This window comes from Coregonus clupeaformis, chromosome 20 (assembly GCF_020615455.1).
Source record: "Coregonus clupeaformis isolate EN_2021a chromosome 20, ASM2061545v1, whole genome shotgun sequence".
NCBI lineage: Eukaryota > Metazoa > Chordata > Actinopteri > Salmoniformes > Salmonidae > Coregonus > Coregonus clupeaformis.
In genome coordinates this window covers 31,716,548-31,741,613 of record NC_059211.1, presented here as the reverse complement: position 1 = coordinate 31,741,613, position 25,066 = coordinate 31,716,548, and the positions used below count along the sequence as shown (strand labels likewise).

Sequence of the window (25,066 nt, the reverse complement as noted above, 5' to 3'; positions counted from 1 at the left end):
TTTTTTAAATAATTAAAATGTTTAGCTGAATTCCTGGTGATTTTAGTATTTTTTGTAAAAAAAAAAAAAACACTTGCGGGATGGTTTTGGCCAGTGGGCCGCCTGTTGCCAACCACTGTTATATGTAGTTTACTATAGGTTTACAGTGCAGTCCATTTGTATTTGTACTCTTCCTGGGGTCCAAACATATTAAAGCACTTACATTACAAATAAAACAAAAGATAAAACAGTACATCATATAACATTATTACACCACTACATATTTACAATACAAAATGTTTAATACCACCATACAACAATATCACAATGTGTGCGTATGCATGTACCTTTGTGTGTCTCTTCACAGTCCCCTTTGTTCCATAAGGTGTATTTTTACCTGTTTTTTAAAAATCTGATTCTACTGCTTAATTCAGCTACCTGATGTGGAATAGAGTTCCATGTAGTCATGGCTCTATGTAATACTGTGCGCCTCCCATAGTCTGTTCTGGACTTGGGGACTGTGAAGAGACCTCTGGTGGAGTTTCTTGTGGGGTATGCATGCATTCAGCTTGTCAACACCTCTTACAAAAACAAGTAGTGATGAAGTCAATCTCTCTTCCACTTTGAGCCATGAGAGATTGACATGCATGTCATTAATGTTAGCTCTCCGTGTACTTTTAAGGGCCAGTCGTGCAGCCCTGTTCTGAGCAAACTGCAATTTGGTAACACCTGACCACATTACTGAACAGTAGTCTAGGTGCGACAAAACTAGGGCCTGCAGGACCTACCTTGTTGATGGTGTTGTTAAGAAGGCAGAGCAGCTCTTTATTGCCTGGTCCGTGAGTTTTGGTGGGCGGCCCTCTCTTGGCAGGTTTGTTGTGGTGCCATATTCTTTCCATTTTTTAATAATGGATTTAATGGTGCTCCGTGGGATGTTCAAAATGTTGGATATTTTTTTATAACCCAACCCTGATCTGTACTTCTCCACAACTTTGTCCCTGACCCGTTTGGAGAGCTCCTTGGTCTTCATGGTGCCGCTTGCTTGGTGATGCCCCTTGCTTAGTGGTGTTGCAGACTCTGGGGCCTTTCAGAATGGGTGTATATATACTGAGATCATGTGACAGATCATGTGACACTTAGATTGCACACAGGTATACAGTGGGGAAAAAAGTATTTAGTCAACCACCAATTGTGCAAGTTCTCCCACTTAAAAAGATGAGAGAGGCCTGTAATTTTCGTCATAGGTACACGTCAACTATGACAGACAAATTGAGTTTTTTTTTCTCCAGAAAATCACATTGTAGGATTTTTAATGAATTTATTTGCAAATTATGGTGGAAAATAAGTATTTGGTCACCTACAAACAAGCAAGATTTCTGGCTCTCACAGACCTGTAACTTCTTCTTTAAGAGGCTCCTCTGTCCTCCACTCGTTACCTGTATTAATGGCACCTGTTAGAACTTGTTATCAGTATAAAAGACACCTGTCCACAACCTCAAACAGTCACACTCCAAACTCCACTATGGCCAAGACCAAAGAGCTGTCAAAGGACACCAGAAACACAATTGTAGACCTGCACCAGGCTGGGAAGACTGAATCTGCAATAGGTAAGCAGCTTGGTTTGAAGAAATCAACTGTGGGAGCAATTATTAGGAAATGGAAGACATACAAGGCCACTGATAATCTCCCTCGATCTGGGGCTCCACGCAAGATCTCACCCCGTGGGGTCAAAATGATCACAAGAACGGTGAGCAAAAATCCCAGAACCACACGGGGGGACCTAGTGAATGACCTGCAGAGAGCTGGGACCAAAGTAACAAAGCCTACCATCAGTAACACACTACGCCGCCAGGGACTCAAATCCTGCAGTGCAAAACGTGTCCCCCTGCTTAAGCCAGTACATGTCCAGGCCCGTCTGAAGTTTGCTAGAGTGCATTTGGATGATCCAGAAGAGGATTGGGAGAATGTCATATGGTCAGATGAAATCAAAATATAACTTTTTGGTAAAAACTCAACTCGTCGTGTTTGGAGGACAAAGAATGCGGAGTTGCATCCAAAGAACACCATACCTACTGTGAAGCATGGGGGTGGAAACATCATGCTTTGGGGCTGTTTTTCTGCAAAGGGACCAGGACGACTGATCCGTGTAAAGGAAAGAATGAATGGGGCCATGTATCGTGAGATTTTGAGTGAAAACCTCCTTCCATCAGCAAGGGCATTGAAGATGAAACGTGGCTGGGTCTTTCAGCATGACAATGATCCCAAACACACCGCCCGGGCAACGAAGGAGTGGCTTCGTAAGAAGTACCATTGTGGTCCTCTGTAGCTCAATTGGTAGAGCATGGCGCTTGTAACGCCAGGGTAGTGGGTTTGATCCCCGGGACCACCCATACGTAAAAATGTATGCACACATGACTGTAAGTCGCTTTGGATAAAAGCGTCTGCTAAATGGCATATTATTATTATTATATATTATTATATTATTATATTATTATATATTATTATATTATAAGCATTTCAAGGTCCTGGAGTGGCCTAGCCAGTCTCCAGATCTCAACCCCATAGAACATCTTTGGAGGGAGTTGAAAGTCCGTGTTGCCCAGCGACAGCCCCAAAACATCACTGCTCTAGAGGAGATCTGCATGGAGGAATGGGCCAAAATACCAGCAACAGTGTGTGAAAACCTTGTGAAGTCTTACAGAAAACGTTTGACCTGTGTCATTGCCAACAAAGGGTATATAACAAAGTATTGAGGAACTTTTGTTATTGACCAAATACTTATTTTCCACCATAATTTGCAAATAAATTCATTAAAAATCCTACAATGTGATTTTCTGGATTTTTTTTTCTCATTTTGTCTGTCATAGTTGACGTGTACCTATGATGAAAATTACAGGCCTCGCTCATCTTTTTAAGTGGGAGAACTTGCACAATTGGTGGCTGACTAAATACTTTTTTTCCCCACTGTACTTTATTTAACTAATTATGTGACTTATGAAGGTAATTGGTTGCGCCAGATCTTATTTAGGGGCTTCATAGGAAAGGGGGTGAATACATATGCATGCACCACTTTTCCGTTATTTATTTTGTATAATTTTTTTAAACAAGTAATTTTTTTAATTTCACTTCACCAATTTGGACTATTTTGTGTATGTCATTTAGATGAAATCCAAATAAAAATCCATTTAAATTGCAGGTTGTAATGCAACAAAATAGGAAAAACGCCAAGGGGGTGAATACTTTTGCAAGGCACTGTATTTTGTGATCACTACATCCAATGTATTTGGATATTGCTTTAAAGCAGATTTCTGCAGCATTAGTAAAGATGTGATCAATACATGTTGATGATTTCATTCCTGTGCTGTTTGTAAATACCCTGGTAGGTTGACTGACAACCTGAACCAGGTTGCAGGCACTGGTTACAGTTTGACATTTTTTCTTGAGTGGGCAGCTTGATGAGAGCCAGTCAATATTTAAATCACCCAGAAAATATACTTTTCTGTTGATATTACATACATTATCAAGCATTTCACACATATTATCCAGATACTGACTGTTAGCACTTGGTCGTCTATAGCAGCTTTCCACAAGAATGGGCTTTAGGTGAGGCAGATTAACCTGTAGCCATATTACTTCAACAGTATTTAACATGAGATCGTCTCTAAGCTTTACAGGAATGTGGTTCTGAATATAGTCCGCAACACCGCCCCCGTTGGCATTTCTGTCTTTTCGGTAGATGTTATATCCATGTATTGCTACCACTTTATCATCAAAGGTATTATCTAAGTGAGTTTCAGAGATAGTCAGAATATGACTGTCATCTGTTCCAAGCAAGTTATTGACTTCATGGACCTTGTTACTCAGGCTGCATATGTTAATAAGGGCAATTTTGTAGCACTTTTCTGGGTTGCTTGATTGTTTTTCATGCTTTACTGGGAAGCTTATCAGAAGTAAACCTGCTCATGTTATTTATATTGGAGCTGATAGTGCAGGGTGAGCTGCACACAATGGTCTTCCTACTAGGGCACACTGCCTCAGTGCTAACAGTGTTACTCTGGTTCATAGGCTCATGATTACTGCATACAATAGCTTTAGGATACTTACATTGTGTCTGCCAGTGCCCCTAGGATAATGTACATTTGATGCAGCATTATGACAAGTCATTGTCACAATGGTAGGGATTAACTGAGCTGGTCTTGGGTCATTGATAAGTCATTGTTTCAACGCAGCCTTGAAATGTGTGGACAGAGTCCAGAGTCCGTTCACCCCATTCAGATCACATTTTTAATATAGTAGACTGTTACTGTTGTCTAGGTGTGTCTGAGTGACTGACCTGTCTCTGTGACACTGACCTGTCTCTGTGACACTGACCTGTCTCTGTGACACTGACCTGTCTCTGTGACTGACCTGTAACATCTCTTCCAGGTGTTCGTCAACTGCCTGGAGCAGCTGAGCGCTAAAACAAATGGAGACATCGACACTTCACAGTGAGTACAGGCAAGGACTTTACTTACAGTGTATTTTTGAGTGTGTGTCTGCCTTAGTGTGTTTTTAAACTCTATGTGTGTGTGTGTGTGTGTGTATTCTCAGTATATCCTTGGACCTGGCCTCTCCAGACCTGTTCAGTGGCATTCAGGAGGACTTCTGTGCAACACCGGTAAGAAGATCTGAATTTTCTCAGTCTGAGACTACATTCCTAAATCTAACTCAATCTACCTCAGTCTCACGCTACAGGATTGCCAATGTCAATAAGCGTTCTCAGTTAAGGTTATTTTTCTCTCTTACAATCTCACCCCCTGCACACACACACACACAAACAATTGTATCTCCTTCACTGGTAAACCAAACCAAACCACTAACCGTTATTTTTCATTTTAGTCATTTAGCAGACGCTCTTATCCAGAGCGACTTACAGTTAGTGAGTGCATACATTTTTCATACTGGCCCCCCGTGGGAATCGAACCCACAACCTTGGCATTGCAAGCGCCATGCTCTACCAACTGAGCTACAGGAGGGCCTGTAGCTCAGTTGGTGTTGGTTGTTATGATGCTGTTTCCTAGTTGTGGACAGGAAGCAGACACAACCTAATTTCCTGTATATACGTCCAGATGAGAGTGAATGGGCCTGGGTGTGTAGTGAAGGGGAGAGGAGGGGGAGGAAGAGGAAGGGGAGTTTCTGGTAAAGGGAAATAGAGCAGGGTGCAGACGGGGTTTCCCCTGATCTGTGATCTCTAGCAGGGCTGAAACGGTGAGACAGCCAGGCAATATTCAGGGCAGATGCCCAGAGCTCAAGCCTACAGAACCACATTAAGACATTATCATATAGAGTACCAGATATCTCACTGAACTACAGTAAGGCCTCAGAGAGACGGTGGGCTGGTAGGCCATAGATTGACATGGTCTACAGAGACTGGAAGTGTTGAAAAATAATAGGAGGAGACTATAATTCTTATAATAAATGTTGTTGCCAAAGTTACCAAATTATTTGAGATTGTCTGTCAAGACCAGAACCTCTCCTCTCCTCTTTTAGGAGTGAACACTACCTGTTACACTAATCCTGTCAGTGAGGTTGTCAGTGAGGTAACTATTATAATTGACCTTGTATGATTGAGGAAAACCCAGTGTGTAGTATGCTGTAAAACAGGAAAAATTGAGTCAATTCCAGTAAAACAGGGATGCAGTCAATGATGAGATTAACTGACAGATGCTCAGAAACCATCACTCAACATGACAAATCCAACATCCTGAACTTTCGAACGTGTGTGTGTGTGTGTGCGCGCATGTGTGCGTGCGTCGCTTTCTCTCTAAAGGAGCAGCGTCTGCTGATCATCCTAAGTAACTGTCAGTACCTGGAGAAACACACCTTCTTTAACATGGCTGAACACTTTGAGAAACACGGCTTCACCGGGACTGACAAGATCACACAGGTTAGTAGAGAGGACACACACAAACACAGACACACAAACACAGACACTCACACACAGACACAAGCACAAGCCTTGGAAAGCTGCAACTTTGTTTTTTTCCATGTGTCAGAAACGGCAAACAGTTAACTGGCTCCTTAGATGTTTTGGTGTTTAGTTTTTGGTGTTCTTTGAAGAAGAAGATTTGTCACCAAAGAGTTGATGAGAAATGATGTTTTGGGGCAGAGCAATTACTCTCTCTTTCTCTTTAAACAGCTAAAGGTCAGATCTCTGAGTCAGTCTCTTTCTCTCTCACACAGACACTCATACAGACAGATATTGGTTGGCTGTTCCTGTAAAATCAGGTAAACGGGTTGTGTTTTTTAGAAACATGGCCTGTAAGCAGTTGGTTCAAAACCCCTCTGGGCAGTTTATTGGGGTTTTGTGCCCTTCTTTTTGCCAAGGGAACTATATTGTGATTATAAGACCATAAACAAGTTCCTGTAAAAGCACTTTGTGACAGCTGCTGATGTAAGAACGAATTTCTAAATACATTTCTTTGATTGATGTCTCTCTCCTCTGGTGAGTGTCTGTGTAGCTGTGTACAGGTGTGTTGATTAGGTTTGTCTCTACCTCTGTTTCCAGGTGAGTGTCTGTGTAGCTGTGTACAGGTGTGTTGATTAGGTTTGTCTCTACCTCTCTTTCCAGGTGAGTGTGCACGCAGTGAAGGAGCTGGATGAGAGTCTGTTTGATGCGTACATCGAGAGGAAGTCAGATCCCATCGTAGGATCCCTAGAACCAGGCATCTACGCTGGATACTTCGACTGGAGGGACTGCAGTACACCTACAGGTGTACACACACACACACACACACACACACACACACACACAGACAGATCTAAGCTGTCTACTTCGATTGGATGAACTGCAGTACACCTGCAGGTACACACACATTTTATTTATATGATTTTTATAATTTTCTCTCTGCATTGTTGGGATGGGCCCGTAAGTAAGCATTTCACTGTTAGTCTACACCTGTTGTTTACCAAGCATGAGAAAAATACTATTTTATTTTATTTGATCTACGCTGTCTACTTCCATTGGCGGGACTGCACACCTTTATACACACCTTAATCACAGGACATGATGCACTAAGGCCAGGATTCAAACCAACTCAGATTAACCACCTGTACACTGCGATAGACTTTTAAATCGCAATTTCCCAGACGTTTGCAGAGATTGCATTCGCAATGTTGAGTTCCTGCGCCAAGCCACAGGTGTGACAGCGAGAGGGGGGTTTACCCATAATAACCCCTGACCTATCTAGCCTCTTGGGCTTACCTCCAAAAGCAATAAACCTTAACACTGTCAGGGGAACATGAGGGCAGGGGTTTTCAAACTGGGGTCCGTGGCCCCCTAGGGTTCCTCAGAGGTACTGCAGGGGGTCCACAAAATTATTTTCTGTGAAAAATTATTATTTTATGAATATCGCTAGCGTCAACAGAATACCATATGTTTCTGCGTCCAGTATGAAGGAAGTTAGAGGTAGTTTCACGAGCCAATGCTAAAGTTTCAAGTTTTATTAGTCATATGTACGTATACACATGGTATACACCGTCCAACGAAATGCTTACTTGCAGGTTCCTTCTCCACAATGCAACAACAATAATAAATAATAAAATATAAGAATATGAACAAAGTATATGGCTCAGTAGAATATAATAAACATTTTACCATTAGTATAATACAGGAAGGCACAATTTATAGTCCAATATTTACATGTTTTGGAAAAGCTGGGATGGGGGGCAAGTGTTTAAATTGTGCAGTATTTAGCAATCATAATAAGAGTCTGGTAGCAGCAGTTGTGATATATGTGTAGCATGAATGTACAGTACCAGTCAAAAGTTTGGACACACTTACTCATTCAAGGGTTTTTCTTTATTTTTACTATTTTCTACATTGTAGAATAATAGTGAAGACGTAAAAACTATGAAATAACACATATGGACTCCAGATGACTACCTCATGAAGCTGGTTGAGAGAATGCCCAGAGTGTGCAAAGCTTTCATCAAGGCAAAGGGTGGCTACTTTGAAGAATCTCAGATATAAAATATATTTTGATTTGTTTAACACTTTTTTGGTTACTACATGATTCCATATGTGTTATTTCATAGTTTTGATGTCTTCACTATTATTCTACAATGTAAAAATAAAGAAAAACCCTTGAATGAGTAGGTGTGTCCAAACTTTTGACTGTGTGTGTGTGTGTGTGTGTGTGTGTGTGTGTGTGTGTGTGTGTGTGTGTGTGTGTGTGTGTGTGTGTGTGTGAGTGTGTGTGTGAGTGTGTGAGTGAGTACTAAGCTGCGGAGAATCAGAGCAGATGGTCAGTCCAGTTCAAATGTACAGCAGTCTGATGGCTTGTAGATAGAAACTGTCTGAGCCTGTTAGTATCAGACCTCATGCTCCGATACCTGCCCAACAGTAAAGGAGTGAAAAGCTTGTGTATGGGGTCCTTGATGATGCTGTGGGACTTCATCAAGCACCGTTTCAAGTAGATGTCCTGGATGGGTGGGAGCACGGTCCCAGTGATGTACTGGGCCGTCTTCACCACACACTGGACAGCCTTGTAGTCGTGGACAGAGCAATTCCCGTACCATGCTGTGATGCAACCGGTCAGGACGCTCTCGATGGTGCAGAGATAGTATTTGGAGAGGACCCGGGTTGGCATGCCGAATTTCTTCAGCTGCCTTAGGAAGTAGAGACGCTGTTGCGCCCTCTTGACAGGAGTGGTGGTGTTGTTGGTCCAGGACAAATCCTCTGTGATGTGGACGCAGAGGAACAAAACTGTTGACTCTCTCTGCTGCAGTCCCCTTGATGTGGATCAGGGCATGTTCCCTCCTCTGCTTCCTGAAGTCAACAATCAACTCCTTTGTTTTGCTGATGTTGAGGGAGAGGTTGTTGTCCTGGCACCACAATACCAGTTTACTTACCTCCTCCCTGTGGTCTGCCCGTCAGGATGTCCAGGATCAAGTTGCAGAGGGTGGTGTCCAGACACAGGGCTCTGAGCTTGTTGTCGAGCTTGGAGGGAACAATAGTGTTGAATGCTGAACTGTAGTCAATGAACAGCATTCTTATATAGGTGTTCCTCTTGTCCAGATGTGTTACGGCTGTGTGAATAGCGATGGAAATGGTATCTTCCGTGGATCTGTTGGAGCGGTAGGCAAATTGGAGTGGGTCCAGTGTGCCTGGCATGCTGGCCTTGATGTGGGTCATGACCAGCCTCTCGAAGCACTTTATGACCGGGGTGAGGGCGATGGGGTGATAGTCATTTGGGTATGTCATCTTATTTTTCTTGGTCACTGGGACGATGGTGGTCTCCTTGAAGCAGGTGGGGACTACAGCCTGGGACAGGGACAGGTTGAAGATGTCCTCGGTTGTAGCACTCACTACCGAGTTCCAAACTGCCTCTGGAAGCAACATCAGCACAATAACTGTTAGTCGGGAGCTTCATGAAATGGGTTTTCATGGCCTAGCAGCCGCACACAAGCCTAAGATCACAATGCCAAGCGTCGGCTGGAGTGGTGTAGAGCTCGCTGCTAATGGACTCTGGAGCAGTGGAAACGCGTTCTCTGGAGTGATGAATCATGCTTCACCATCTGGCAGTCCAACGGAAGAATCTGGGTTTGGCGGATGCCAGGAGAACGCTACCTACCCGAATGCATAGTGCCAACTGTAAAGTGTATTGCAGGAGGAATAATGGTCTGGGGCTGTTTTTCATGGTTCCGGCTTAGTTCCACACAATGACATTCTAGACGATTCTGTGCTTCCAACTTTGTGGCAACAGTTTGGGGAAGGACCTTTCCCGTTTAAGCATGACAATGCCCCCATGCACAAAGCGAGGTCCATACAGAAATGGGTCGTCGAGACCGGTGTTGAAGAACTTGACTGGCCTGCACAGAGCCCTGACCTCAACCCCATCAAACACCTTTGGGATGAATTGGAACGCCGACTGCGAGCCAGGCCTAATCGCCCAACATCAGTGCCCGACCTCACTAATGCTCTTGTAGCTGAATGTCCCTGCAGCAATGTTCCAACATCTAGTGGAAGCCTTCCCAGAAGAGTGGAGGATGTTGTAGCAGCAAAGGCGGGAGCAACTCCATATTAATGTCCATGATTTTGTAATGAGATGTTCGACAAGCAGGTGTCCACATACCTTTGGTCATGCAGTGTATATGGTCCAGTACCTTTTTTTCCTTGTGGGGCAGGATACATGTTGGTGATATTTAGGAAAAATGTGTTTTAAATGTGCTTGGGTAAAATCACCTGCGACAATAAAGACTGCTTCCGTGTACGAGGATTTTTGCTGGCTAACAATCTTGTACAGTTTGCTGAGGGCCGCCTTGGTGTTTTCTTGTGGTGGGTATGGACACAGCTGTGATAATAACACATGTGAATTGCCTCGGCATATAGTGGGGTCGGCATTTTGGCATCAGCAACTCCAGGTCAGGTGAACAACAGCTGTGGCGCCGGAGAAGATGGCTGCCGTTTTTTACAGCCCTCTAACCAATTGTACTATTATGTGTGTTTTTTCGCGTTATTTGTAATTTATTCTGTACATAATGTTTCTGCCACCGTCTCTTATGACCAAAAAGAGCTTCTGGATATCAGGACAGTGATTACTCACCTCGTATTGGACGAAGATGTTTTCTTCAACGAGCCGGACGCGAAGGATATCCTACAGACACCCGACAAGGCCCAAATCCCCGTCATTCGCATGACAAAGAGACGGAGATATCGTGGACGTAGGTCGGGGTGCCTTGTAAGGATCCGACGGCGAGCGAGTAAACTGCCTCTTCCATCAATCCTATTAGCCAATGTTCAATCATTTGAGAACAAATTGGACAACCTAAGATTACGGTTATCCTACCAATGGGACATTAAAAACTGTAATATCTCTGTTTCACGGAGTCGTGGCTGAACAACGACATGGACAACATACAGCTGACGGGATATACGCTACATCGGCAGGATAGAACGGCTGACTCCGGTAAGACAAGGGGTGGCGGTCTGTGTATATTTGTAAACAACAGCCAGTATGAAAAATGTATGCACTCACTAATTGGAAGTCGCTCTGGATAAGAGCGTCTGCTAAATAACTAAAATGTCAAAACAGATGGTGCACAAAATCTAATACTATACTAAGGAAGTCTCTCAAGGTTTTGCTCGCCTGAGGTAGAGTATCTCATGATAAGCTGTAGACCACACTATTTACCAAGATACTTTTCATCTATATTTTCTGTAGCTGTCTATCTACCACCAGAAACTGATGCTGGCATTAAGATTGCACTCAATGAGCTGTATAAGACCATAAGTAAACAGGAAAATGCTCATCCAGAGGCAGTGCTCCTAGTGGCCGGGGACTTTAATGCAGGGAAACTTAAATCCGTTCTACCTAATTCTACCAGCATTTTAAATGTGCAACCAGAGGAAAAAAAACTCTAGACCACCTTTACTCCACACACAGGGACGCATACAAAGCTCTCCCTCACCCTCCATTTGGCAAATCTGACCATAACTCCTGATTCCCTGCTAATAAGCAAAAAACTAAAGCAGGAAACACCAGTGACTCGGTTAATAAAAAAGTGGTCAGATGATGCAGATGCTAAGCTACAGGACTGTTTTGCTAGCACAGACTGTAATACGTTCTGGGATTCTTCAGATAGCATTGAGGAGTACACCACATCAGTCACTGGCTTCATCAATAAGTGTATCGATGACGTCGTCCCCACAGTGACCGTACGTACATACACCAACCAGAAGCCATGGATTACAGGCAACATCTGCACTGAGCTAAAGGGTAGAGCTGCCGCTTTCAAGGAGTGGTACTCTAACCCGGAAGCTTATAAGAAATTAGTCTTACAGAAACTATTACAGACTACAAAAGGAAGCACAGCCGCGAGCTGCCCAGTGACACAAGCCTACCAGACGAGCTAAATCACTTCTATGCTCGCTTCGAGGCAAGCAACACTGAAGCATGCATGAGAGCACCAGCTGTTCCGGATGACTATGTGATCACGCTCTCCGTAGCCGATGTGAGTAAGACTAAGCAGGTCAACATTCACAAGGCCGCAGGGCCAGACGGATTACCAGGACGTGTACTCTGAGCATGTGCTGACCAACTGGCAAGTGTCTTCACTGACATTTTCAACATGTCCCTGACTGAGTCTGTAATACCAACATGTTTCAAGCAGACCACCATAGTCACTGTGCCCAAGGACACTAAGATAACCTGCCTAAATGACTACCGACCCGTAGCACTCATGTCTGTAGCCATGAAGTGCTTTGAAAGGCTGGTCATGGCTCACATCAACACCATTATCCCAGAAACCCTAGACCCACTCCAATTTGCATACCGCCCCAACAGATCCACAGATGATGCAATCTCTATTGCACTCCACACTGCCCTTTCCCACCTGGACAAGAGGAACACCTACGTGAGAATGCTGTTCATTGACTACAGCTCAGCGTTCAACACCATAGTGCCCTCAAAGCTCATCACTAAGCTAAGGATCCTGGGACTAAACACCTCCCTCTGCAACTGGATCCTGGACTTCCTGACGGGCCGCCCCCAGGTGGTAAGGGTAGGTAACAACACATCTGCCACGCTGATCCTCAACACGGGGGCCCCTCAGTGGTGCGTGCTCAGTCCCCTCCTGTACTCCCTGTTCACCCATGACTGCATCACCAGGCACGACTCCAACACCATCATTAAGTTTGCTGACGACACAACAGTGGTAGGCCTGATCACCGACAACGATGAGACAGCCTATAGGGAGGAGGTCCGAGACCTTGCCGTGTGGTGCCAGGATAACAACCTCTCCCTCAACGTGAGCAAGACAAAGGAGATGATTGTGGACTACAGGGAAAAAAAGAGGACTGAGCACGCCCCCATTCTCATCGACGGGGCTGTAGTGGAACAGGTTGAGAGCTTCAAGTTCCTTGGTGTCCACATCACCAATGAACTATCATGGTCCAAACACACCAAGACAGTCGTGAAGAGGAGACTGAAAAGATTTGGCATGGGTCCTCAGATCCTCAAAAAGTTATACAGCTGCACCATCGAGAGCATCCTGACTGGTTGCATCACCGCCTGGTATGGCAACTGCTCGGCCTCCAACCGCAAGGCACTACAGAGGGTAGTGTGTACAGCCCAGTACATCACTGGGGCCAAGCTTCCTGCCATCCAGGACCTCTATACCAGGCGGTGTCAGAGGAAGGCCCTAAAAATGGTCAAAGACTACAGCCACCCTAGTCATAGACTGTTCTCTCTGCTACCGCACGGCAAGCGGTACCGGAGCGCCAAGTCTAGGTCCAAAAGGCTTCTCAACAGCTTCTACCGCCAAGCCATAAGACTCCTGAACAGCTAATCATTGCTACCCGGACTATTTGCACTGCCCCCCCACCCCCCTCTTTTACGCTGCTGCTACTCTGTCTATTATTTATGCATAGTCACTTTAACTCTACCCACATGTACATATTACCTTAATTACCTCGACTAGACCGTGCCCCCGCACATTGACTCTGCACTGGTACCCCCCTGTATATAGCCTCCCTACTGTTATTTTATTTTACTGTTGCTCTTTAGTTATTTGCTTAAATTTTTTTTACTTAACACTTTTTTTTAAATTATTCTTTAAAAAATGCATTGTTGGTTAAGGGCTTTTAAGTAAGCATTTCACTGTAATGTCTACACCTGTTGTATTCGGCGCATGTGGCAAATAACATTTTATTTTATTTTATTTGAGATGTTTTCAACTTTGGTACACCAGGAATTGTTGATGAGGAAACATACCCCTCCCCCCTACTCTTACCAGAAGCCACCGTTCGATCCATACGGAAAATGGAAAAGCCGTCTGGTTGAATAGCTGTCGTTTTATCATCATTATTCATGATTCACAACAGCAAAATTGTATCTACGCCACCAAGATACCTTTCTAGCTAATAAGCTATGTTAGAGTTTACACTTCCCCTTCCAATGAACTGTGGGGAGGTCAAAATAATAAAACTGTCTACCAAATCTTTTCATTTTACAATGTTGATTACTTCTGCTTACCATTATCATTCACCTGATGATAAGAAAATACGTTATATATTATTATTTTCTGCTAACATATGATGGGGATCGCCGGTTTGCCTGGGCACTGTCTGAGAAGCCCTGTGTGTGTGTTTTTTTGGTGGTTTATATGTGTGTCTTCACATTTACATTTTAGTCATTTAGCAGACACTCTTATCCAGAGCAACTTACAGGAGCAATTCGGGTTAAGTGCCTTGCTCAAGGGCACCCCAAAAAGAAATTCACCTAGTCTGCTTGGGGAGCCGAACCAGTAACATTTTGGTTACTGGCCCGACGCTTTTAACCACTAGACTACCTGCTGCCTGACTTATGTATAGTACATACAGAAGTGCTGAGCGATTAACCAAAATGTCTGTTATTTTTTGGTTTTTAAACAATCTAATTGACAACGTCGGTTCAATTATTGGAATTCCATTTGGTTCGCTTTTTTTCTGCGAGCTCAATGTGCAGTTTCTGTAGAGATAAATCAGATCAAGCTTGAACTGTGCAATGTAGTAGGGTATTGTAGTTTCCAACAGGCCAATATTCTACATAGTTTAGCGCAGAAAATGTGGAAATTAACTACAATGACCATTATCCATTGTGCGCCCGCTTAAACTTGTCTGGTCTGTGCGGAGCAGACACGGAGACTGAGAGAAGAAAGAATGTGCGATCGAGAGGGAAAGGAAGCACATGAAGATACATGATCTAAGTGATTGATAGTTGGTATTCAGCTGTCATAAATGTATGCCTTATTTATACTGAACGAAAAATATAAATGTTACCGTTACGGTTCATATAAGGAAATCAGTCAATTGAAATAAATTAATTAGGCCCTAATCTATGGATTTCACATGACTGGGCAGCCATGGGGAGCCAGGCCCAGCCAATCAGAATGAGTTTTTCCCCACAAAAGAGCTTTAATACAGACAGAGATACTCCTCAGTTTCATCAGCTGTCCGGGTGGCTGGTCTGAGATGATCCCGCAGGTGAAAAAGCCGGATGTGGAGGTCCTGGGCTGGCGTTGTTACACGTGGTCTGCAGTTGTAAGGCCTGTTGGACGTACTGCCAAATTCATTAAAACAGCATTGGAGGTGGCTTATGGTAGAGAAATGAACATTAAATTATCTGGCAACAGCTCTGGTGGACATTCCTGCAGTCAGCATGCCAATTACACTCTCCCTCAACTTGAGACATCTGTGGCATTGTGTTGTGTGACATAACTGCACATTTTATAGTGGCCTTTTATTGTCCCCAGCACAAGGTGCACCTGTGTAATGATCATGCTGTTTAATCAGCTTATTGATATGCCACACCTGTCAGGTGGATGGATTATCTTGGCAAAGGAGAAATGCTCACTAATAGGGATGTTAACAAATTTGCGCACAAAATTAAAGATAAATAAATGTTTTATGCGTATGGAAAATTTCTGGAATGTTTTATTTCAGCTCATGAAACATGGGACCAACACTTTACATGTTGCGTTTATATTTTTGTTCAGTATACTTTGAAGAACTACTAAAATAGTGATTTTGTCAGACATCATAGGTAGCAGCTCTATAGAGATGATGACTTGGAATGAAATAATAAAGTCATAAAATAAAAAAAATATTTTATTAAAGTAAATTAATGTGAATAAATTAGCAGAAATAAGTCATTAGCAGAAATGGGCAGTCACTACCATAATGGGACTTTTAACTGTTTGATTCTGTGTTGTTACAGCATTCAACCCACATAATGCATAGTGCATTAAATGTTTTAAAAAAAATCGAAATCGAAAACCGTGATTATTTTTCCGAATCTAACCGAAACCGAACCAACCTCAAAAAGCACTAATCGCTCAGCACTAACATACAGTAATGTCTCTGTGTCTGAAGTGTTACGATAAACAGTGCTTGGATGTGCTTAGCCTGAGGTTCACAACTTCACATACAGTCTACTCTGAGTTTACTCTATAGTAGGGCTGTGACGATACCAGTATCGCAATATTTTTACCATGGCAAATTAAAACACGAAGCAGACCAAACTTTTTCGTCCTTTGAAAACCTGCTGTATGTAAAATATTGTGTGCTATAGCTTGGAAACGAAATAAATGTGACTCTGGATGACAACATAATGATGTTTGTTTCCAACATTAGGGCTGTTTTCCTAAAGATTGAAATCCGCTTCGTGTTTTGTTTCCTTGCCCGATACTAACAAAGCTGAACGAGAGACCACGGTTTATTGTTTTTGTAAAGCTGACAGTGTTTTTATATACTTTTATTTTATTTTGGATACTGTGGCTCTGTTGGGCTTAGTTGCTGTGAGCACTGCTGTCTGTCCCGAGATCCTGCCAGATTCCGCATAGGGGGAGAGACACGGAAGCCCAGCTACCCTAGCTGGCAAGGCAGTCTCAAATGGAGGTCGCTATTTAACATTTCCAGCGCTGCAGGAGCTGTGTTTATTTTGCTTTGTTCCGGGACAATGTGGACTACGCTGACTTTCAATTTAGCAACTGCTTGCTTGCGGAGGACTACAGGGGTGAAGTGGCTACTCTTAGCAAGCAAGTAGCAAACTCACACGCTGCCCACTTTTTCGTTTTCTTCCACCCCAGTAGCCAGACATCGCTCTGGTCTGGTGGAAGTGTCGCCGCCTTGTCGGCTCTCCACAGCCGACTGGCTGGTGCTCAGCAGGGATCCATCCCCGAAGGGGTCTCCCCCTTCCCTGTAGAACAGAGCTGTTCTTGACCCAACCAACCAGCAATGGAGATACAGTAGGGAGAACAAGTATTTGATACACTGCCGATTTTGCAGGTTTTCCTACATGTAGAGGTCTGTAATTTTTATCATAGGTACACCTCAACTGTGAGAGACGGAATCTAAAACAAAAATCCAGAAAATCACATTGTATGATTTTTAAGTAATTAATTTGCATTTTATTGCATGACATAAGTATTTGATCACCTACCAACCAGTAAGAATTCCGGCTCTCACAGAGCTGTTAGTTTTTCTTTAAGAAGCCCTCCTGTTCTCCACTCATTACCTGTATTAACTGCACCTGTTTGAACTTGTTACCTGTATAAAAGACACCTGTCCACACACTCAATCAAACAGACTCCAACCTCTCCACAATGGCCAAGACCAGAGAGCTGTGTAAGGACATCAGGGATAAAATTGTAGACCTGCACAAGGCTGGGATGGGCTACAGGACAATAGGCAAGCAGCTTGGTGAGAAGGCAACAACTGTTGGCGCAATTATTAGAAAATGGAAGAAGTTCAAGATGACGGTCAATCACCCTCGGTCTGGGGCTCCATGCAAGATCTCACCTCGTGGGGCATCAATGATCATGAGGAAGGTGAGGGATCAGCCCAGAACTACACGGCAGGACCTGGTCAATGACCTGAAGAGAGCTGGGACCACAGTCTCTAAGAAAACAATTAGTAACACACTATGCCGTCATGGATTAAAATCCTGCAGCGCACGCAAGGTCCCTCTGCTCAAGCCAGCGCATGTCCAGGCCCGTCTGAAGTTTGCCAATGACCATTTGGATGATCCAGAGGAGGAATGGGAGAAGGTCACGTGGTCTGATGAGACAAAAATAGAGCTTTTTGGTCTAAACTCCACTCGCCGTGTTTGGAGGAAGAAGAAGGATGAGTACAACCCCAAGAACACCATCCCAACCGTGAAGCATGGCGGTGGAAACATCATTCTTTGGGGATGCTTTTCTGCAAAGGGGACAGGACGACTGCACTGTATTGAGGGGAGGATAGATGGGGCCATGTATCGCGAGATCTTGGCCAACAACCTCCTTCCCTCAGTAAGAGCATTGAAGATGGGTCGTGGCTGGGTCTTCCAGCATGACAACGACCCGAAACACACAGCCAGGGCAACTAAGGAGTGGCTCCGTAAGAAGCATCTCAAGGTCCTGGAGTGGCCTAGCCAGTCTCCAGACCTGAACCCAATAGAAAATCTTTGGAGGGAGCTGAAAGTCCATATTGCCCAGCGACAGCCCCGAAACCTGAAGGATCTGGAGAAGGTCTGTATGGAGGAGTGGGCCAAAATCCCTGCTGCAGTGTGTGCAAACCTGGTCAAGACCTACAGGAAACGTATGATCTCTGTAATTGCAAACAAAGATTTCTGTACCAAATATTAAGTTCTGCTTTTCTGATGTATCAAATACTTATGTCATGCAATAAAATGCAAATTCATTACTTAAAAATCATACAATGTGATTTTCTGGATTTTTGTTTTAGATTCCGTCTCTCACAGTTGAAGTGTACCTATGATAAAAGTTACAGACCTCTACATGCTTTGTAAGTAGGAAAACCTGCAAAATCGGCAGTGTATCAAATACTTGTTCTCCCCACTGTATGTCACTCGCCGTGGAAATCGAAGACAGCGTCCTCTGGCAACAGGGGTCTCCTTGGAGATGTTAAGCCCGGACCTGACACATCCCAGAAACGGCTTTGCCGCCCTGGATCCAGAGGTTCCGGCGCCTTCTTCCTTAGAGGCTTCCCATTCAAGATCGGATCCGGAGGTACCTGCATCTTCGTCCTCTGTTCTGTCTCCCTCTCCGGTGGCTTCTACCTCGGGTTCAGATCCTCAGAGCTCCCACCCTCATCAGACCGTGAGGCTGCCTGAGAGACCGGCCCATTCAACATCACCAGCTGTCATCATCGGCAGCTCTATGGTGAGAAACAGCTCGGTTCCCAATGCAAAAACCCTGTGCTGCCCAGGAGCACGAGTACAGGACATTACAAGGCTGCTTCTGACTGTTCTACGACAGATACCGGAAGCTGACGCTGTCATAGTCCATGTGGGGTCAAACGACATCAGGAGGGCTAGCTTGGAAAATCTGAAAATGGATTTTAAAGAACTGATTTTAGCATTAAAATACTCCATAAAACGGCTAATCATTTCAGGTCCAGTACCATCCGTTGGGCCGCGGGTGTGAAAGATTCAGCAGGCTACTGGCATTACACATCTGGCTAAAAGATTACTGTAGCTCTGCTGGAATCACTTTTATAGATAACTTTGACACCTTCTGGAAACAGAAGATACTCTACAGGAATGACAGAGTTAATCCAAATCATCTTGGCTCCTGGACTCTGTCCACGCATTTCAAGGCTGCGTTGAAACAATGACTTATCAATGACCCAAGACCAGCTCAGTTAATCCCTACCATTGTGACAATGAGTCGTCATAATGCTGAATCAAATGTACATTATCCTAGGGGTGTTGGCAGACACAATGTAAGTAACTTAATTTATGTCCCCCTAATTGCTGTGACTACCTCTATTGATCCTACAGCTATTGTATGCAGTAATCATGAGCCTATGAACCAGAGTTACACTGGTAGCACTGAGGCGGTGTGCCCAAGTAGGAAGACCATTGTGTGCAGCTCACCCAGCCTGAGAAACAAGGTCCATGAAGTCAATAATTTGCTTGGAACAGATGACATTCATGTTCTGACTATCTCTGAAACTCACTTAGATAAAACCTTTGATGATACAGTGGTAGCAATACATGGTTATAACATCTACCGAAAAGACAGACGGGGGCGGTGTTGCGGTCTATATTCAGAACCACATTCCTGTAAAGCTTAGAGACGATCTCATGTTAGATACTGTTGAAGTAATATGGCTACAGGTTCATCTGCCTCACCTAAAGCCCATTCTTGTGGGAAGCTGCTATAGACCACCAAGTGCTAACAGTCAGTATCTGGATAATATGTGTGAAATGCTTGATAATGTATTTGATAACAACAGAGAAGTACAGTGGGGAGAACAAGTATTTGATACACTGCCGATTTTGCAGGTTTTCCTACTTACAAAGCATGTAGAGGTCTGTCATTTTTATCATAGGTACACTTCAACTGTGAGAGACGGAATCTAAAACAAAAATCCAGAAAATCACATTGTATGATTTTTAAGTAATTAATTAGCATTTTATTGCATGACATAAGTATTTGATACATCAGAAAAGCAGAACTTAATATTTGGTACAGAAGCCTTTGTTTGCAATTACAGAGATCATACATTTCCTGTAGGTCTTGACCAGGTTTGCACACACTGCAGCAGGGATTTTGGCCCACTCCTCCATACAGACCTTCTCCAGATCCTTCAGGTTTTGGGGCTGTCGCTGGGCAATACGGACTTTCAGCTCCCTCCAAATATTTTCTATTGGGTTCAGGTCTGGAGACTGGCTAGGCCACTCCAGGACCTTGAGATGCTTCTTACGGAGCCACTCCTTAGTTGCCCTGGCTGTGTGTTTCGGGTTATTGTCATGCTGGAAGACCCAGCCACGACCCATCTTCAATGCTCTTACTGAGGGAAGGAGGTTGTTGGCCAAGATCTCGCGATACATGGCCCCATCCATCCTCCCCTCAATACGGTGCAGTCGTCCTGTCCCCTTTGCAGAAAAGCTTCCCCAAAGAATGATGTTTCCACCTCCATGCTTCACGGTTGGGATGGTGTTCTTGGGGTTGTACTCATCCTTCTTCTTCCTCCAAACACGGCGAGTGGAGTTTAGACCAAAAAGCTCTATTTTTATCTCATCAGACCACATGACCTTCTCCCATTCCTCCTCTGGACCATCCAGATGGTCATTGGCAAACTTCAGACGGGCCTGGACATGCGCTGGCTTGAGCAGGGGGACCTTGTGTGCACTGCAGGATTTTAATCCATGACGGTGTAGTGTGTTACTAATGGTTTTCTTTGAGACTGTGGTCCCAGCTCTCTTCAGGTCATTGACCAGGTCCTGCCGTGTAGTTCTGGGCTGATCCCTCACCTTCCTCATGATCATTGATGCCCCACGAGGTGAGATCTCTGCATGGAGCCCCAGACCGAGGGTGATTGACCGTCATCTTGAACTTCTTCCATTTTCTAATAATTGCGCCAACAGTTGTTGCCTTCTCACCAAGCTGCTTGCCTATTGTCCTGTGGCCCTTCCCAGCCTTGTGCAGGTCTACAATTTTATCCCTGATGTCCTTACACAGCTCTCTGGTCTTGGCCATTGTGGAGAGGTTGGAGTCTGTTTGATTGAGTGTGTGGACAGGTGTCTTTTATACAGGTAACGAGTTCAAACAGGTGCAGTTAATACAGGTAATGAGTGGAGAACAGGAGGGCTTCTTAAAGAAAAACTAACAGGTCTGTGAGAGCCGGAATTCTTACTGGTTGGTAGGTGATCAAATACTTATGTCATGCAATTAAATGCAAATTAATTACTTAAAAATCATACAATGTGATTTTCTGGATTTTTGTTTTAGATTCCGTCTCTCACAGTTGAAGTGTACCTATGATAAAAATGACAGACCTCTACATGCTTTGTAAGTAGGAAAACCTGCAAAATCGGCAGTGTATCAAATACTTGTTCTCCCCACTGTATATTTTCTGGGTGATTTAAATATTGACTGGCTCTCATCAAGCTGCCCACTCAATAATTTTTTAAAAACTGCAACCAGTGCCTGTTCAGGTTGTCAGTCAACCTACCAGGGTATTTACCAGCACAGGTACCAGGTATGTAACAGCACAGGAATGAAATCATCAACATGTATTGATCACATCTTTACTAATGCTGCAGAAATTTGCTTTAAAGCAGTATCCAAATCCATAGGATGTAATTATCACAATATAGTAGCCATATCTAGGAAAACCAAAGTTCCAAAGGCTGGGCATAATATAGTGTATAAGCGGTCATACAATATATTTTATAGTGAATCATATGTTGATGAATATTTGCTGGTCTGTGGTGTGTAATGAGGAGCAACCAGACGCTGCACATGACACATTTATGAAATTGCTTATTCCAGTTACTAATAAGCACGCACCCATTAAGAAAATGACTGTAAAAACGGTTAAATGCCCTTGGATTGATGAGGAATTGAAAAATTGTATGGTTGAGAGGGATGAGGCAAAAGGTATGGCAAATAAGTCTGGCAGCCCAACTGATTGGCAAACGTACTGCAAATTAAGAAATCATGTGACTAAACAAAATAAAAAGAAACTATACTATGAAACAATAATAAATAATATAAAGAATGATAGTAAAACGCTTTGGAGAACCTTATATGACATTTCTGGAAAAAAGGCAAACTCGGCTCCATCATTCATTGAATCAGATGGCTCATTCATCACAAAACCCACTGATATTACAAACTACTTTAATGACTTCTTCATTTGCAAGATAAGCTAACTTAGATATGACATGCCAGCAACAAACGCTGACACTACACATCCAAGTATATCTGACCAAATTATGAAAGACAAGAATTGTACTTTTGAATTCCGTAAAGTCAGTTTGGAAGAGGTGAAAGAATTATTGTTGTCTATCAACAATGACAAGCCACCGGGGTCTGCCAATCTGGATGGAAAATTACTGAGGATAATAGCAGACGATATTGCCAATCCTATTTGCAACATCTTCAATTTAAGCCTACTAGAAAGTGTGTGCCCTCAGGCCTGGAGGGAAGCTAAAGTCATTTCGCTACCCAAGAATAGTAAAGCCCCCTTTACTGGCTCAAATAGCCGACCAATCAGCCTGTTACCAACCCGTAGTAAACCTTTGGAAAAAGTTGTGTTTGACCAGATATAATACTATTTCACAGTAAACAAACTGACAACAGACTTTCAGCACGCTTATAGGGAAGGACACTCAACAAGCACAGCACTTACACAAATTACTGATGATTGGCTGAGAGAAATTGATGATAAAATGATTTTGGGGCTGTCTTGTTAGACGTCAGTGCAGCTTTTGACATTATCGATCACAGTCTGCTGCTGGAAAAACGTATGTGTTATGGCTTTACACCCCCTTCTATAATGTGAATAAAGAGTTACTTGTTTAACAGAACACAGAGGGTGTTCTTTAATGGAAGGGCCTCAAACATAATCCAGGTAGAATCAGGAATTCCCCAGGGTAGCTGTTTAGGCCCCTTACTTTTTTCCATCTTTACTAACGACATGCCACCAGTTTTGAGTAAAGCCATTGTGTATGCGGATGACTCAACACTATACATGTCAGTTACTACAGCAACTGAAATTACTGCAACACTTAACAAAGAGCTGCAGTTAGTTTCGGAATGGGTAGCAAGGAATAAGTTAGTCCTAAATATTTCAAAACTAAAAGCATTGGATTTGGGAGAAATCATTCACTAAACCCTAAACCTCAACTACATTTCGTAATGAATAATGTGGAAATTGAGCAACTTTAGGTGACTAGACTGCTTGGAGTAACCCTGGATTATAAACTGTCATGGTCAAAACATATTGATACAACAGTAGCTAAGATGGGGAGAAGTCTGTCCATAATAAAGCGCTTCTCTGCCTTCTTAACAACACTATCAACAAGGCAGGTCCTACAGGCCCTAGTTTTGTCGCACCTAGACTACTGTTCGGTCGTGTGGTCAGGTGCCACAAAGAGGGACTTGGGAAAATGTCAGTTGGCTCAGAACAGGGCAGCACAGCTGGCCCTTAAAAGTACACGGAGAGCTAACATTAATGACATGCATGTCAATCTCTCATGGCTCAAAGTGGAAGAGAGATTGACTTCATCACTACTTGTTTTTGTAAGAGGTGTTGACAAGCTGAATGTACCGAGCTGTCTGTTTTAAAATACTAGCACACAGCTCGGACACCCATGCATACCCCAAAAGAGATGCCACCAGAGGTCTCTTCACAGTCCCCAAGTCCAGGACAGACTATGGGAGGCTCACAGTACTACATAGAGCCATGACTACATGGAACTCTATTCCACATCAGGTAACTCATGCAAGCAGTAGAATCGGATTTTTTAAAAAACTGGTAAAAATACACCTTATGGAACAACAAGGACTGTGAAGAGACACACACAAAGGTACAGACACATGCATACGCACACATTCTGATATTGTTGAATGGTGTTATTAAACATTTTGTATTGTAGATATGTAGTGGTGTAATAATGTTATATGATGTACTGTTTTATATTTTGTTTTATATGTAATGTAAGTGCTTTAATATGTTTGGACCCCAGGAAGAGTAGCTGCTGCTGGGGATCCCTAATAAATACAAATACAAATACTAACGAGTATCACAATACTGGTATCGTCCCGGCCCTACTCTATGGGCACCTGACCAAGACTACCCTTCATATCTACCTGTTGTGTATTTCTCCACTAAAACATTCTCTCTCGCTCTCTCCCTCTCTCTCTCTCTCTTTCTCTCTAAATTCAATTCAATTCAAGGGGCTTTAATGGCATGGGAAACATATGTTTACATTGCCACAGCAAGTGAAATGGATAAACAAAAGTGAAATAAACAATAAAAAGTGAACAGTAAATATTACACTCACACAAGTTCCAAAATAATAAAGACATTTCAAATGTCATATTATGTCTATATACAGTGTTGTAATGATGTGCAAATAGTTAAAGTAAATATGTATATAACATAAATATGGGTTGTATTTACAATGGTGTTTGTTCTTCACTGGTTGCCCTTTTCTTGTGGCAACAGGATACAAATCTTGCTGCTGTGATTGCACACTGTGGTGTTTCACCCAATAGATATGGGAGTTTATCAAAATTGGATTTGTTTTCGAATTCTTTGTGGGTCTGTGTAATCTGAGGGAAATATGTGTCTCTAATATGGTCATACATTTGGCAGGAGGTTAGTAAGTGCAGCTCAGTTTCCACCTCATTTTGTGGGCAGTGTGCACATAGCCTGTCTTCTCTTGAGAGCCAGGTCTGCCAATGGCGGCCTCTCTCAATAGCAAGGCTATGCTCACTGAGTCTGTACATAGTCAAAGCTTTCCTTCATTTTGGGTCAGTCACAGTGGTCAGGTATTATACCACTGTGTACTCTCTGTTTAGGGCCAAATAGCATTCTAGTTTGCTCTGTTTTTTTAAAAATTATTTCCAATGTGTCAAGTAATTATATTTTTGTTTTCTCATGATTTGGTTGGGTCTAATTGTGTTGCTGTCCTGGGACTCTGTGGGGTCTGTTTGTGTTTGTGAACCAGCTTGCTTAGGGGACTCTTTTCCAGGTTCATCTCTTTGTAGGTGATGGCTTTGTTATGGAAGGTTTGGGAATCGCTTCCTTTTAGGTGGTTGTAGA

General features: G+C 43.2%; 1 protein-coding gene across 3 annotated transcripts in view; it reads left to right on the top strand.

The window, feature by feature from the left end:
- exoc2 (exocyst complex component 2) overlaps positions 1-25,066 on the top strand; it is a 116,386-nt gene that overhangs the window by 70,032 nt on the left and 21,288 nt on the right. For all 3 annotated transcript variants that reach the window (XM_041840201.1, XM_041840202.1, XM_041840200.1), the window contains 4 exons: positions 4,405-4,466; positions 4,570-4,636; positions 5,789-5,905; positions 6,590-6,731. In XM_041840201.1, coding sequence (XP_041696135.1) covers positions 4,405-4,466; positions 4,570-4,636; positions 5,789-5,905; positions 6,590-6,731 — 388 coding nt within the window. The remainder of the gene's footprint in view (positions 1-4,404; positions 4,467-4,569; positions 4,637-5,788; positions 5,906-6,589; positions 6,732-25,066) is intronic.